The sequence below is a fragment of the Pterocles gutturalis genome, unplaced genomic scaffold (assembly GCF_000699245.1).
Source record: "Pterocles gutturalis isolate BGI_N339 unplaced genomic scaffold, ASM69924v1 scaffold4736, whole genome shotgun sequence".
NCBI classification, from domain to species: Eukaryota; Metazoa; Chordata; class Aves; order Pterocliformes; family Pteroclidae; genus Pterocles; species Pterocles gutturalis.
Window position 1 is genome coordinate 290,471 of NW_010105315.1, and position 17,638 is coordinate 308,108.

Below are 17,638 nucleotides of genomic sequence, written 5' to 3' on the forward strand. Positions count from 1 at the left end.
CTAGTAACATCACATTGTGTTTAACAGGTTTCCAATGTGACAGTTAAAGAGATGACTCAAAATTTTCACTCATTTGTAATGGGACTGAACAGTGGTAATATCTGCAGAAAAACTAAAAATGATGCTTCATCTTCATAAAACAAATGTAATGTTATTTACAGTCCTCAAACCCTTTCACTTCATATTTCCCTCATCTGTTATGAGTCATGAAAAAGGGCAGAAGCCCAAGCAATCAGAATCTTAATTCCTTAATGGGAACATCATAGCTTGCAACAGCTTGCAAGGTCATTGCCTCTGCCTGCTCCCCACCACAGCCAGCCAGCCATCAAATCATCTTGTTTAAAGCCAACCTAATGCTTAAGGACAAACTGGACTGAGCGAGTTCAGCAGCTGACTCAGTGGACCAGATGTCTGTCCACAGGGGGATCCCAAAACAGTTGGACACAATAATGCTTTAATCATGCTGCCCCTATTTGCAACTCTGTCTGGAGATCTATCTGAACAGGATTTCCTTTGCTTAATAAAACTCTTCCAAAGACTAAATGTGGCTTTTGGAACAGGAAAGGATCAATGAGTGGTTTGGGGATTGTGGGGGGATAGGAAGAGTGAGGCTAAACTTATTCCTTAGCTGAATGTTAATTTCTGTTCCTAATAATAAATGGATTGATGGAGCTTCATAGGGATACATTCATAGTACGCAGCTTTAGTGAAAGCCATGGCTTGATTTCACATGCTTCTAACATATATGCAGCGTAAAAGCATTAATATAAACTAAAAGAAAAGTAAGCTCTGAACTACATTAAAAACTAATTCTAGTTAAATCATTAGAATTCTTATTCCCCCCAAAAAGTATTTATATAGTAAAGATTTTCACTACATTTGATAAGAAAGAGTAATAAATGGAAGTTTCTTTAGCATACTTGTACTGCAGAAGAAGCCTCTTTATCTTCTCAGCTTCGTGAAATCCTTTACCAGAATGCAAGTAAACGACATCGGTATGGAGTATCTGACCTAGAACAATGAAAGGCAAAGCCATTTGATAAAAACCACAAAGATCCAAAAGCTATATATCCTGTGGAACTACTCAAGTTAATTTGATGATTCACAAAGAAAGCTTCTTAGTAAGCCGTCTTTCCCTTTTATTTTTGTATCCAATTAGAAGAAATGTACAGTAGACAGGGGACTAAAGTGCTTTGGCTGCCAAAGCAAAATGAGTTGATACATTTTCGAGTTCCTTGGGGGCATATGCACATAACAAATAATGAGCCCCTAGTCATATTAGGCAAACAAAGTGTATTGTATTATCAAAGAGAAAAACAGCAATTCACTGCAAAAGATTTATTGCTCTATTCTAGTACATTTTACAGACCCAGTAAAGAGAGATGAAAATTAGAAATGCAGTCTCAGGATTTGCAGTTCAGGAGCTCTAGAACTCCAATGCCAGCTCTCGCCATCATCCCACCTATCATATTTGGAAATAACTCCGTATTAACTGGTACTGATAGCTTATGGTGAAATGCAACCTAATAGCCACCTACCTTACATTTATTGCCATTTTAACGTGTCAAGAACACATCTTTCCTTACACCCACCCTGGGTGGACATATTTTCAGACAAAAAGCAACAAAATAAAAGGAAAATAAACCATTTTTACATGGGCCTAAAGAGGTATATATCCCCCAGGATGAACTCGAAAGGCTCTGTTCTATAAGTGTCTAAAAAGTAAACTAAAAAGTTCTGCAAATACAACGTTTCTGACTTCTCATTTTAACACACATACTACTAAACAAAAAAGGGCTGATGAAGTGTCCAGATGTCTAAGATATTACCCATGAAAAAAGCAAAGTTATAGAAAGTATTTAAATTCAAATTCTTTGTTAAACAATAAAAACGCCAGGTGTTCTCTTTGCTGATTACTGAGAGTCATAATTATTTGAACCTGTATTCAAGAAGGCAGAAAGGGATTTTAAATTCTATTTCAGAGAGGACTAGTAACACCAAAGTAGACACTGGAATCTAGGTGCCAGAAATCTAACCTTAAGCCTGAAGAAAGGAATTTGCATTACAGGATATGTGGAAAACACCAAAAGCTCAACAAAAAAAAAAAAGTCAGTTTGTTAAAAAAGTAGGTTCTGAAACTATCCTTTCCTCTAAATGAATATACTATCATCAGTCCTTTCAAAAATATTTGGAATTGAAACTTACTGGTTGGTGAAATAATTGCCAACTTGCAGCCATGTTTGTAGCCAGGATCTACTCCCATCAAAGCACGGCCCCTCACAGGGCTGGTCAGAAGCAACTGCCGGAGATTTCTCCCAAACATCATCACAGATTCTTTCTCCGCATCAGATGTCAATTTCGATCTAAGAAGGATGAAAGCAAAATACATTTTTCCTGTCAATTAGCTTTCAAATACATTTTTCAATTGGTCCAATGTTGTAAGGCTTTTTCCAAACATGTTTTCCTTATCTTTAATTAAATAATACACTTCCAATCAAGTTTTTCACACTTTTTTAGAAAGGATCGGCTATGTGATCATTTAATTCTGGTTCTAAAAGTAAATCAACATGAGGAGTATAACAGAAACACCTATAAGAATGTACACATACCAACTAACGTTCAAACATCAACTCATCATTTTGAGCAAAGAACAACTTCCCGTCAAAGTTGATACCTAATTGCAAAGAAAAGTGGATTTGAAGAAGGCATGGACTGAATTCATCATAAATTCACAGTTCTGGAGAAAAATCACTACCCAGCAAAAAAAGGATCATTTAGGCTGAGAGGTACTAGGAAGAAACTGGAAAGGCCTATCGAATTAATTGCTAACACACCATGACTCATGAGGCATTTTATTTTGCCTACGAATTGCGTTATTTAACTATTGTCACAGAAGCGTGCAAACTTGAGATCTTCCTAGGAGAATATTCTGCTTCCTCGGAACAAAACTAGAAAGCTGATGGAAGTCACAATGTTCCCTACCTTTCTTTTCCATGTTCTTCAACAGAAAGAAATAGTGCACCAAAGATTGATTCTGATTACTTTAAGCAAGAATATTTACTGCAGAGTGCTACGAGAAACAAAGCGGTCTTGTTGCATTAAGGTGTACAAGATACATGATGCCTTATTCATCAGATGGGGCCAGTAAGACAATGACTGATAAGGACAAGTATTTTTGTCGTGGTATGGCATCTTATATTAAAAAAAAAAATTGTAAAAGTAATGGCCATTTTCAGCTGCATTACATTTTCAATAACTACAATAATTCGTCGAGCAAAAGCAATCCAGTAAAGCTTTCATATAACTTAAAGGGTAGCCAGCACTCTTATTCTCCTTTTCCTTTCACCCATCACTGAAAAAAGTAATATCCAGGTTTGCTTTTACAAAAGAAAAAACCTGCATTCCAGTTAACTAACTCTAAGATTGGGGCGGTGGAAATTACTCAAGTTGTTTGGGTCAATGAATGCATGACACAAATAGGCTACAAAGACAATCCTCATAAGGGCTATTTGACATGATGGGATATGAAGCTGTTCTGAGCAGTTTTCAGATGCGGAAAAAATTAAGGGTCTGACTTGAATTTGCCCAGAATCCGACCAAACAACCAGCTCAGCCCTGTCTCATCCCACAGTGGTACACAAAGAGCTGATAAGTCTTCATCATCTCTCATTTGTAAAGCAGCCTAGAGATAGGCTTAGATTCTCTTTCACACATTGATTGAATATTTTCTGTGGAAGTGTGCAACAAAAGGCTCCCTTATATCCCCATGTTTTTTGTTTCTCCATCAAGTACACCAAATCAACGCAGACATGATTTAAAGTGAGACGATGAAGGGTATACATGCATTCCAAGACTCCTTAGCAATTCCAATGTGCCCTCAGTACCGAAGAGCAGACAGTCTATATATTGCCACCACTAAAAACAAGAACATAGGAATGGCTGCAGTAGTTCACGTAAGTTGTCCCTTTGTCCCATTATCCTGTCTCCCAATGTGGGTATAAGCAGCTGCCTAGGGAGCTGATACAGCAGCACTAATACAGTTGTCCCATAATCTTATCCTAGCCTCCAAATAGTTCCAGCTCATAGTATTTCCTGAGCTTGATATGGTTTGTCTCTTTAGTAGCCTGCAACAGATCTCTTGTCCAGCTACCCAGTCTCCTACTGAACACATGCACATTTCTTGCATCCATATAGTCTGCTGGCAGCAAGTTCTGCAGGTCATCACAAACTGTGCAAACAGCTTCCACCTTTTGGTTGCAAGCTTATTCTATTTAATTTTTATGTCCCCCTAGGTCTTACACTGGAAGAGAAAAATGTATCCCTAGCCCCATGCCACTCTCACACCATTCATGCCTTAGTCCTCCCTTTTCCAAGCTGAAGAGTCACAGCTTAGTTGATCCTTATTCACACAATTTATTTTATACCTTGTTCCCTTTCACTGGGCCTTTTCCAATTCTAATGAATCTTCCAAATTTTTCCCCAAGATGAAGAGACCAAAATGGCCAATAATATTCCAAATATTTCCCAGGTATATCAACAATTCTGTTTCGTCTTTATTCCTTAACTAAATAACCTTATCTCCTGAACACTTAACATTTATGTGGAGCTACCTTCCATGGTGCCAACATGTCTTTCCTCAGCGTCAGGGTAGCTCAGAGGTCATAATTTTCTATATAAAGGAAGAATTACTTGCCCTTGCAAGCATCATTTCACACTCATCTCCACCGAATTTCAGATGCCATTTCATTTCCTGGTCATTCAGTCTTGCAGCATCCTTCTGTAATACAATAGTCTGTCCTATTCTTAAAACATTAAGCAAAAATAACCCAAAGACAGAATGAGCCTCTTCCAGGAAGAGTCCAGGGACATGGTCTGGAGGTGTTGGTTGAATTCTAGCCCATGCAATCACTAGAACAATTTGAAGACATTTGTAAGAGACCAGAAACAACAAAGCAAGTACCTAAGCCTCACTACCATATTGATTTTCTCCATACATGCACAAAGGTTTAACAAGCCACACATTCATAGAAATTAAGTTTAAAAGCAGCTTGTAAACATGGAAAGCTTGAATGCTCTCGGACTGGAGGCTTTGTACAGAGACAGGCCAAGTTCTACCTTTCTATCCATCCCAGAGATAGGGGGTCCCTATTGCCCACAAGACCAGTCCTCCTGCACTGCAAATTCACATCAATCCACCTGTGAAGGCAGACTTGTGCAGGAATTAAAATTGTCCCTAAACACATGCTATTAGTTATGTGCACCTTATGGAAATCATGTTTAAAATTGGCATGGATATACAGAAACTTTTATAGTAACAGGAAATGTTACTCCAAGTGCCAGGTACGTAGGAGGAACATAACGTATGTCCTTTCTATTACATAATATCCTGTATTTTTTAATTTCAAATATAGACCTCTCTTTTCTCTCTAACTGTCTCTCACTCAACACTTGTATCAATGACATGATTTACTGTCCTAAGTACTGGCCTTTAATTTCAACTTTGGGATAGTCATTTGATCCTTAGACAAATATCAAGCTACCTCAAACAATCTAATGTCTTTCTCTTTTTCAGTGCAATACTGGCTTCATCCAAATGGCAAGATGCCCAGCTTCATGTTTTTCCAATTTGTGACAATTCTCATTAATATGTCAGAGATATAAGACAGAGGCAGATAGCAGTCTTCCTCTCTAAACACTAGAGGAATGGTTATTTTGTAAAAAAAAAAAAACAAACAACCAAAACCAACCAAACAAAACCACACCACAACCCTTCAGCTGCTACTTTTTGAAAAAGTAGTAACCAAGTCAGAATTTCAAGCCCCTCCCTTGAACTCTATGAAGCATTCAGACTATGTCACTAACAGGTACATTGCAATAAAAGCAAACAAGCTAATCATGACCTACTAGCTTCTATATTCAATGTTATACAAGTCAGTTTTTAAATTGAGATTTAAAACTCCCCACTTACATATACAGTCTGAGAGGCAATCCTTTCCATGGAAAAATATCTGCAAACTAGCTTCAGGTGTGAAACAAGATATACAGAGAAATGTTTGTGTCCCTGAAGACAGAGGAGAGAAAGCATTCACTTCGAGAAAGCATGGAAAATTAGGAAAGGATTATCCATTAAAAAAAATATGTCCATGCCACATCACTTGCATCAAACCCTGATGGAATCATTCCATGCAGTACTGCAACAAAATAAAATGTATTTCAAAGAGCCAAAAGCAACACTGGACATTATTATACCAGATACAAGAAATTATGGTATCTAACAGAGTGGAAGAAAGGAAATTAAGCAATAAATAAGGGAACTGTCTTGCTGGCAAGTTTCATTATTCTGATCACTAGAAGCATCAGAAATTTCAATACACTCTTGGAAACTTTCTGTTCCAACATTTAATGATAATAAAAAGAAAATAAAAAAAACAGTGGGGGGTGGGTTGGATATATTAACACTAAAAGAAGGTATTGAATACTTTAGCAGTCCTTTGCAAGAGTCCTAAAATTCAGCTTCTGGTGTGGGCGGAAGTAGAATAAAAGTAGAGTAAGAGTTAAGTGGTCATGGACCAGGAATACTACTGACAGGTGCTTTGCATTCCTCTCTACTGGAGATGTTCCAGCATTTCCTAACCAGACACCAATAATCACACAAAATTATCACAAAGATTAAAACATAAGCAGACTTCTGCTCACAGACAGGCAGTAAGCTTTGTAATCTTTGCATTTATGACTTTTGAGCTAGGAAGTAGTAAGGGAGGAAGCTCTCTTTTTTCTTCAGAGAACAGAAAACCTTCAGCAACCTACTGCTGCAGCAGCGCTCAGTGTTATACATAACACAGACCACAACAGTCTTGCAATAGGAACCATGAAGCAAAAACACAATACAGGAGCCTTGAAGAACTCTTATGTTAGTTTGCTTATTTATGATAAAACCAAACCCCCATAAAAAGGTAAGTTTTTTTCTTTATTTTAAAAGAGTTTTATTGTAGAGAAGGCTAGGAACAACAACTCCTTCCACCCTCATGTGACAAAAGCCAACAGTTGGATTCACCATCTGAAATACTAGGGCCTGAGCTGTGAGGCCCTGAACCAAAGTTGACCTCTAGGTGAACCCCACAACCTAACAAGATACCTAATATGTATAATATTGATCACATATGCATTATGTCATTTTGGACATAAGTAAAAATAAGTTTACTTTTTTTGGTGCCTGTGTCCTCTGTGCTATCCCCATCGATTGGCAAAACACCATCATGAGATGTTCATCGTTTTAGCCAAACAATAGACACAGTGCCTCCCCTAAAGTAGCAACATGTACTGTGGTCACAAAAAAAGTTAACTCAGCACTTTCAAAAATGTGTGAAATTCACAATAGCAAAAGACAGGCTCACTAATCAAAACAGGGGAAGCAATCTACTAATCAAGAGGTGAAGCAAGCTTGCTTGCAAAGTAATGAGCAAACGCAATATACTGTGGTGAAGAAACTCAAAAAGCCACTAGAAATATCTGCTGTTCAAAACTTTAGCCTCTATCTCTTTTCAGAAGTGAAATACATACAACATCCAGACAATGACACTAAAGGAAAGGAAGTGCCAGAAATACAACTCTAATTTGAACAGAAACATAAGAGGACAGACAGGCAGGTACAGAAAAACCACATTTCAGAATGTGATTGCTGATTTTATGTACTGAATAACCAACACATGTTATTTTGATACAAGTCATTTCAACATTTCTCATCCAAGAAACAGACAAACTAGACTGTGGACAAATGCCATTTCAACTACCTCAAAACAGGTATTAAAATTCAGGTCACATGTCAGAAAGCCTTCCCAAAAATCAAACATGTTATGCTTTGGGAAGCTTCTCTTGTATTCAAGAGAAGAATCACATGATCAGTACTGTTAGCCATTAGAAGATAACACTTACAGAATGTAGACTTTTTGACATATTAAATAATTTCAATTATGTGGTAAACTCCTGTACTACACCATGAAAATACCCTATTTAATTAATGTTACTTTGATAATACTAAGTTTCCTTTAAATTTAGAACAATATTACAGATCTTACAAGTGACACTGTGTGCTGACAACATTACTACTACAGTATCACCAGAAATAAGTTTACTGACTTCTCTAGAGTCAGCACAATACCCACAAAACAGTAAGAGACTAACACTATGACTAATTCATTCACCACAATTTACCGATGACAAACATGAGGGATACTTCCAACCACAACAATTACTTCGCTGGTTTCTTTCAGACAGATAAAAGAAAAGGAGTCAGAACAACATCACTGACAGTAGTATTGTCATGACATGGAGAGACACTGGAAAAATTCACCAACATAATGGTTTATGTTAATACGAGGATAAGGATACAACTACTATGGTAATATAGATCTAAACTGTACTTTATTAGATAGAAGTACAGGCAACAAATACATAAACATGTAAAAGGTCTTCACAAAAAGACAATTTCTGTACTGTAGCCTAAACTGGATAGAGTCACAAATCAGATCTACAGAACCAAGACGACATAATTGATTTCTTCTGTAAGCACAGAGGATTAAAAACATGTTGATATGTTCAAATGGATAATAGATATTCTAATAAAAAGTTGGATAGGGAACTGTTAAGAAATTGCTAGTATGAAAATACACATTCATTCTGGGCTTACCTGAATTCCCTACAGAGGAGAGGATATATAAGGCGTTTATATGCATCCTCTACAGAATTCCGTAATATCCTCATTAATTCTGGTTTTAAAAATTGCTTTGGTCTCCATCTGCAAAAGAATAGAATAACAAAATTAAAAATTTTTAAGAACATATGGAAAAACTCAGCTAAAAACAAGTTTCAAAAAAAGACTTGTACATTGAGTGCAATATCACTACAATATGAATGAATATGCAGAATTACTACAATAGTTATTACCATTAGGGCTGCATTATTTGCTACTCCTCAATATGTTAAAAAAATGACTAAACATCCTCTATGAGTGACACTGCAGAGTCAATGAGGTAAGGCCACTGTGCCCAGACACAAATTCAAGAGCTAAGCTAACATAAATTAATGAAACTGAATTCATATTTTATTTTGAATGCTTTGAGAACCTCTATTCAAACTCAAAATGAAATCTATCAATTTTACAGCAGTCCTTTAAACAAATTTGCAAATGATTTTTCTCTTTTACCTATTATTGATATCTTTAAAGTGTAAATAATATTCTAGTAAAAGGGAAAATGAAATAAACAACACCAAACAAACACAAGACTATTTCCCAACATTTTCTAAGCACAACACTTTGGAGCATTCTATTTTCTAAGTCGACTGTGCATAATGGTCATAGCCATAATGACAATTACTTCAAATGTTGTCCTAAAACACACCCCAGTTTCAAAGTTCCTCAGAACAGAGATCCCAGATATTTATTCCATTAACATTTTTGTTTTGGGCAACATTACTAGGGGAGACAGGGGCAGGGTAGGTCCCTCGTACAAGCACAATTGACTCACTGAGACTGTCCACCCCACGAGAAGGGAGAAAGATTGATGAGACTCAGCCAGATATATTATACTCAGAAGTAAAGACTATGAACATTTTCTATTAAAGTCCACCTGTTTATTTCTTTTAAAAATACTGATAACAGTTTGTTTCACTTAGTTTATTTTTTACATGCCTGAGTCCCTAACTGCAAATTGAGATATATATATATATACATACACACACACATATTTTTTTATATGTCTGGGTAGCTTTAAGGTTTTTTTGGGTTTTGTTTGTTTGTTTTAAATGCAACGTAACAGAATTTGATAATGTATCCAGATGTAAGCCACAGCAAAAACAGGACTGAGTTTAACTTTTGACTTTGTTTACCTTAACTTCCTCAGAAATACTGAGAATCCTAAATTGCTCCTTCCCAGACACCTTTTCAGTTGTTCAAGGGGATCTACGATTTCCTGAAACAGCTTTTCTAAGTATCTATGCATGTAACAGTTGAGAAGTGTGATCAAGTCAACACTGCATTAACACAGACATGGGAGCAGAAGTAAGCTTACCATTTAGTTTTACAACAGAGTTGTGAATGTTTAGCCACATGACCTCATCACTTGACTAACAGTTTTCGCAAATAGTCTTATTATACTTATTTGTAACTACAGACTCTTTCCATACCTATATAAAACTGGCAGCAGCTTTAAACCTCCTTCATGCCATCCAATTCTATAAACATTAAGTTTTTACAGGTGGTAAGTATGACTACAGTCCCCCAGAAAGTATCCTCAGCATAAGTAAGAATGAATTCGGAAACCTGGCAGCGGTTTCTCCCTCTCTTCTATCCATTAAAGCTAGTTAGCAAAACTTTTTCTCTGTAAATATTTGTCATAGCAGATATTTTTATTACCTGCCTATATAGAAGTAAAAATTATTTAGGCAACATTCTATTAACAATCCTACAACTGCTACAAATGCAAAAATATCCAAACAGTAAGTTCAATCATAGCAAATACCACATTTTAATCATTCCAATATTCTTTTTCCAATACAGGAAAGAGAAAAACACACTTCACTGCAAAAAATAAAGCAAAAGCATGTGTGTATAATTTTAAAGATCATCATCTCTAAGAACAGATTTTTCTTGATCAAATAATCAAGAGCTGATTTTCAAAGCCCTTTAAATGAAGTCCTATTTATAAAAACTCCATATAAATAATATCATGTTACTTTGCTCATCAGGTCTCCACGTGCGTGTGCTCACAACAGGGACCACCACCAGCATAGATACACTCAGACTACTGATACACCTCAGAGGGTGAAACTACACATCCACAGAATTAACATAGCCCATGTTAAAAACCCCTAGTATTAATTAAGGACTGTTCCAAGAAGAGCACAGCTAGGCTTTTAGACCTGAAGGACAAAAAGTAGAGCTTTGTTTTCCTCCAAGACGTTATATGAAACTTGTACCAAGCTGGTAAGCACACAAAGCATGCCTTTAAGGTCTGCACTATGGACTTGAAACAGGGTCTGAGAATTTTGTCTGCAAACTGACAAAATGATTGACAGAAGTTCCATGGTTGACAAATAGTAAACTTCAGCACACTCAGTTGGGAGGGATCCCATGGGAAGCTGCCATGGAGGATAAAGGAGATAGCGAGTACCAGGAATTTTACAGGAACGCTCTCCCGGGAGCGCAAAACCAGTTCATCCCCTTTAAAAGTAAGGGATGCACGTGGAGCAAGAGGCCCCCTTGGCTTAACTGTGAGCTTCTGAGTCTGCTCAAAACCCAAAGAGGAGTGTAGCAGAGACAGAAAAGCAGATGAATATCCATTGAAAACTACAAGGGCATTGTCAGGGCATGCAGAGATGTAGTTAGAAAAGCAAAAGCTCAGCTTGAATCAAAACTGGCCAGAGATGTCAAAAACTACAAGAAAGGGTTCGTCAGGTATGCAAACAACAAGCAGAAACAGAAGGAAAATATTGGTCTACTGTTAAAGAGGAGAGATGAATTAGTGATGAACAACTCTGAAAAGGCATAGGTTCTCAACACTTTCTTCACCTCTGTCTTTACTGGCACTGTTGGTCCCCAAAAATCATTCCTTCCAAAGTTTTTTGACAGTGGACAAGTTGTCCTTAAATAGTAGAAAGCCATAAGCATATATAGACTCATGAATGCTAAGTATTAATAAGTAGTTCCATTTCCAAGGTCAATATTCTTTTTATCTCAGGATGACTCACAAAAATCAACCAAAAATATCTCAATTTTCATCCCACTTTCATTTGTGTCGCAGTGACAAGCTGTTCCATTATCTGTTGCTCACAGTGCTTCCAAATTCTATCACAGACACAGTAAAAGCAAGACTGACAGATATATTCTGCCTACTGAATATACATCTGGGGGGGAGAACAGAAATTTCACTACAGATATTGAAATTAGAATGGAATTTAGGTGTGTTTATGAATCCTGATACTTTCCTGAAAAAAGTTACTGTTAGTCCTAGTTCATATTATGCTATCTGGCCAAACAAAATTAACTTTGTCAGAATCTTCTGTGTTGGAAACAGAAATACTAAATTTCTGCAGTGAAAAGGAACATCTTTACTACATCCCTTTCTTGGACTTGGTGTGGAAGAAAAATACAAGATAAAGCAGTATCACAGTATACAATTCTATAAAAAATACACTAAATAAAAAAAATGCATCTTTTCCTATCCTTTTTTCCCTCCTTTTAGAAGAAAGGTAGGAGTTTCTAGGACACCCTCAGAACAATGCCATACATCTCAAACTACTGAGAAAAAGAAACCTGTCTTTCATATATGCAAGGAAGATGCACAGTTTGGGTCACAATATTCTCAAACAGAGAACACCAAGGTGCAGTTTCCAAGAAAAAGACTGACAGACATTTCATAAAACATCACATATTTAACTTAAACTTTCACAAAAAACCACAAAATTATGCAACGCTAACACCTCACTACAGGCTTAAAAAAAAAGCAACTTGCAAGAGCAAATCAGTAAGAAAAAAGAATCACTCAAAATTTTTAAAAATTCAATTACTTGAAGAATGGTGCCAGAATTCCCTAAATACAGCCAAAGGCACAATCTGTTCAGCATAATGCTACAGCAGTTGGAAACACAGAATAAGAATTATCCACTTGCTAATTTAATCTAATAAGTATTCATCTAAATCATTCTCTTAATGCAATGAGACATGTGAGGTACATTTCAGTATGCAGCTGTCTATAGAAAAAAAGATGAGAATATGTATCCATGCAGACCTTTCATTGACACACCACCAACAGAATTCATTCTTCACCCCGTCAGGAATGTTGACCTTCACTGTCAGGATCTTCAGATTTTCCCCTCGGTTAATGGCCAGAATCTGAGTGCAAACATAAATGGCAGAGACAGATGACACACAAAATATCCAAAAGATAAACTTATCAACATTTGTGTATGCGCTTGCTTGACGTTCTGTAGCAAATCATAATGGTGGTACAGTAAATCAGTTCACAAAGTACTAGCATGTACAGATAACATCCACAATTTAAACACATTATATCATGCCATGGCATAACAAATCATATTTTTCCTGGAGTATGCAATCTCAAGATCCAGTTATCTTAAACACACTTACAATACAAGTCACCATTACTTTAAGTAGTGGAATAATCTTTTTTAATAACCCAAATTAAAACTCAAGAAATTAACTGAAAAGTGAATTCAATCAGAACTGAAGATCAGAGAGGGAAAAAGTTAGTCCAAAGCTACAGGCTTCATTTTGCTTCCCAAGATCAATCCAGATTAAAAAATAACTATGAATTGGAACTTGTGACACAAAAGTAACAAGCCTAATTTAAAAAAGATGGATTTTTAAGTTACTCTATTTTAGAGTTCATAAATAGCAGAAAATATTGTAGATACACCCTTGACATTAATATTAACATTCCAGCCTATAAATGTATGCACATCATATTTCTGGCAGTCTTGTGTACACAACTGCATATTCAAGATCTAAAGTTAAATGTGGTTGCACACACGCTATCTGCACACAGAGTGATATTTTAAATAGAAGTCTATGGCTCTACATTTAAAACAAGGATCACAATACCAGTGGTGGATCTTGGAGGCCACTGGTGGTATCTACTAGTCTAACTTCTCTACAAAGATGATGAGTTTTCATCTGAAACAATCCTTATAGTATTTAAGAAAACTCACTGGTCAGGAGATTTTAGAAACAACAATAATTAGAAGCAGCTAGAAATAAAAACCACGTGTTTTTAGATTTCATTTGCCATTCCAAAATACTTTCAAGTGCAAAAATGAAAAACAAACCTGCTAGAAGTTGACATTCCTGTATGACTACACATGTTGCTGTATGTAGCAGGCCCTGAGCACTGTCACAACAGAGCATTCTGTACCAATCATGAACTTTAATTCAATCACTAGCTAACTCAGACATGTCACATATGTTAAATACAATGGTTTAAAATGACTCCAGGACATAGTACCCATTTATATTCCTCAGCCTTACTGCTCCCATGACATACCAGCCCTGACATATCATTGAACAACAAAGCTAATAATAAAGATTGCATGTGAAATATTATAGCATCTAGTACCTTGACTGACAAAGCAATGTTTTCACAGAGAGATTAGAAAGACACATTTTAACAAATCAAATGCTTTCATGTTTATTTTTTAAAAAATAAAATTGGAATAAAGTTAAATGTCAAGCTAAAATGAAATCAAAGTGATGCTCACGACAGACAATGCATCTGATAGAATTACAATGTCATCATTCCACACACTGTTAAGCACGGTCAATATTTGCATCACGTTTTGTTTCCTGGCACTCCATCTGCAGAATGTGTCAGTCACATGAACTTAAACCATGTATTGCAGTCACTAATATTTCTTTTTACATTTTTATTCTTAAATTCTTACCCTGTTCAGAGAACAATTATCATTCAAGAAATGCTCAATTAAGAAAGTAATTACTGAATTTCTCCACCTAAGAAAATAAAGGTGGGTTTGTTTTGTGAGTTTGGTTAGTTGGTTTTGTTTGTTTTGGTTTTTTTTAAGTAACAGCAGCTGTTCTAGACAAAGTAAACTTTCAGTTCTGGAAAAAGGCTGTTTTTATGCAAGACTGGAACAGACCCAGGGGAAGGGTTAATAAAAACAACATACATTTTTAAGAGAAAGCAAGAATAATAATTTGATCTAGTGACAAGGTTCATCAAACTTTATTCTGTTTATCAGAAAAATACAACATCCTTCACATTGTGCAGCTCTCCTCTATGTTCCAGATTTACTTAAGACTCACAGAATAAGTTATCTATATTTTGCCAAGGACTTTAATTTCCAATTCCTTTTTAAGTTTAAGATTGAAAACAGAAGACTTGCCTCAAACATTACACTTTATTCATGAATTCTTTTCCTCCCACCAATTCGGTCATCTCCAAATAGAGGAAAGCAACCCCCAGGCGTACACAAACACTGAACTGTTTAGAATTAGTCAAAAAATCAAATAAGTTCTTGAAAGATTTTTTTTTCCATCGATATGACAGTGTTGGAATAGCTACCCAACTATATCTTCAGTCAGGTTCTCCTTGCTGCCCAAAGGAACAAACTGTGGCTGAACCTCTCAATAGCAAAATGTTCCAGCTGGAAACACCCATAGGTATCCAATCACATCAAAATCTGGAGTCAAGCTTTTTGAAAAAAATAGAGGTTTTTTTCTCATTTCAGGTTCAGTGTTTTAACTTTTTCAGTCAAACAACCTGACTCCATGCCAGTCCTGATTATTTCATGGCATGTCTCAATGCACAAAGCAACAACAGCATGGAAAGTAACCCAGATCTATAGCGTGTGCAACAACAGCTGCAGAAGTGCAGAAGAACCATGTTGCAGCTTACTGCACACCAGTTTACCTCATTGTAATACACTTTGCAAGGCACACTCATGTCTGCAAATGCTTTGGTCAGAAAAACAGTTTATTCTCTCACAGGCAACGTGCTAGTCTACTGCCTATCCCCTTTACTTACATGCAAGCTAGAGCAGAGTTAGAGTTGTACACAGACCCTTAACATTACTAGCACTTCCATACTCAGTCTGTGAGCATTTTCAGGGCAGTATTTTATGGAATCCTTTATTTGCAACTCTGCAAAGAGGTGATTTAAAGCTGACTTCTTCTTGTCCCTCGATCTAAATGCTTTGAGAACACTTGAGTACGCAGAGTCACCAAAGGAGTAGAGAAGGTCTTCAAAACAGTGAATTTTGCAAGTGTTCAAACACAGCTATTTAACCTGGAGTCCTGGAGGATTAGTAAATTTTATAAATCCCACTGAGTTTCAGGCTTCCCTATATCTTTTTTAGGGATAAGCTTCTTTTAAAAATCCTGAACACAAACAGAGAATTGCTTCACTCAAAGATATTTACACCTCTCCTAAAGCACATTCAGGAACACATTTTTAACCATCTTTTTAAATGCAGAAAACAAGTATTTCTTCAAAGTGTTAGGTGAAGGAGAAACTAGAAACTTTTAGGTATTAAAAAGGATAGTTATAACCCAAATAGTAAGATGAAAAAAAAGGTTATTTTTATCAGCAGGGTAGTAAGGTCAAGAGCTTCAAAAGAAATTGAAAGTTCTAGGAAAGACTTTCAGAAGTACAATACTAGAGTTCAAGCTTAAGGAAGAAATAGCAGATACAGAAAACACTTTCCTTATTTATCAAAACATTTATTATTCATCATCAAAACACAACAGGTAGACAAAGGAAGCAATTGAAAAAATAACAAAGAATCAAGAATCAACTGAAAAGAGAAGTCACAATATTTTTACAAAACAGGGAACTCAGATGGCAAATGGCACATGTCAGACAATAATAAAAAGCATTTTTTCCTTGACTACTACAAGAGAGCCCTGACATACCTTGGGCCCCGAAATCTGTGAAGCACAAACAACTTGGACATTTAAGATTCCTAACAGAGAACTATCAAAGGTGTTAGAGAATAAGCAATACCAGTAATATACAGATGGAGGACAACATGTAAGAGTGCAAAAACATCCCGTGATTACAGGACTACCAGCTGCAAGAACAGTGGTTATTACTTCCCTGGAGAGCCAGAGTGGGAAAAGAAAGAGGCATTACAGTTAGTGACGGATAGAAGGGGAAATCAACCAAGAGAGACGAACATCAAACAAACGACACATCCTGGATAAGAAACAGTGCAGCCACATGGTCAGAGTGCTGACCAGGCTTGGGAAATCTGGTTTCTAGTCCTGGCTCTATCTGAGCAACAGCTTTCCTTATGTAAAACAGGGGAAAAAAAAGGATGCCTCTGACAAGTAAATCATACCATCATCCCATTGCATTACACACATTGCATATCTCAGTATTCACCATTCTCAGTGCACGAAAAACTAGTCTTTGACTGCCAACATATTCATTCAACAGTAAAGCACCCAAACAAAAAAATATCCATGCAGCACAACACTGAACCTAATGAATCTACAAATCCTTTGTGGTATGTCACAGTAGTCTTAGCTTAATCTATTGACTTTTCCAGACTCTCTAAAAGCAAGGTTTCACCAAATAATTACTGATATAAATACGGTAAATGTTCATACTTAGTACAAAGATAACAACTACAAGTACTTCTTCCAACACCTACAAAAAGTCTGTCTATTTAAAATCACTTGTAGTAATTTAGTCTTTAATCTAACACCATCCATACTGGGAGGTCAGGGGGAGGGTTTAAAATTAGCCCATACATGTTGCAAAATGTAATAAATTAATTTCAAGACATTCAAGAAAATCCTTTATTTATTCAAAACATCACACTTAAAAATAGCAAGAGGGTCTTTTTTTGTGGGGTTTTTGTGTTGGTTTGGTTTTTGGAGTTTGTTTTGGGTTTTTTGAAGCTAGGTAATTGTGTCCAAAACAAGAGACAACTCACTTGGTGATTAGTAATGAATCAGCACAAAGGTCTTGACAGTTGCACTGAGCGTACCACACTTCAGCCTTGGAAATTAAGTAACAGGGGCAGCCTAACTATCAAGTCATCAGCTTCTCACCTGCTAGTAAGTTTGCTTGGTCATTTTTTTTTCTAGTCATATAGGTCTAGT

The 17,638-nt window shown here is 36.4% G+C and overlaps 1 protein-coding gene across 1 annotated transcript in view; it reads right to left on the reverse strand.

Annotated features, from left to right (window-relative positions):
• Positions 1–17,638, reverse strand: part of SRBD1 (S1 RNA binding domain 1) — a gene marked incomplete at its 5' end in the record, with an annotated part of 122,290 nt that overhangs the window by 93,914 nt on the left and 10,738 nt on the right. The window contains 4 exons of the mRNA XM_010087342.1: positions 921–1,011; positions 2,206–2,363; positions 8,687–8,794; positions 12,786–12,889. Coding sequence (XP_010085644.1) covers positions 921–1,011; positions 2,206–2,363; positions 8,687–8,794; positions 12,786–12,889 — 461 coding nt within the window. The remainder of the gene's footprint in view (positions 1–920; positions 1,012–2,205; positions 2,364–8,686; positions 8,795–12,785; positions 12,890–17,638) is intronic.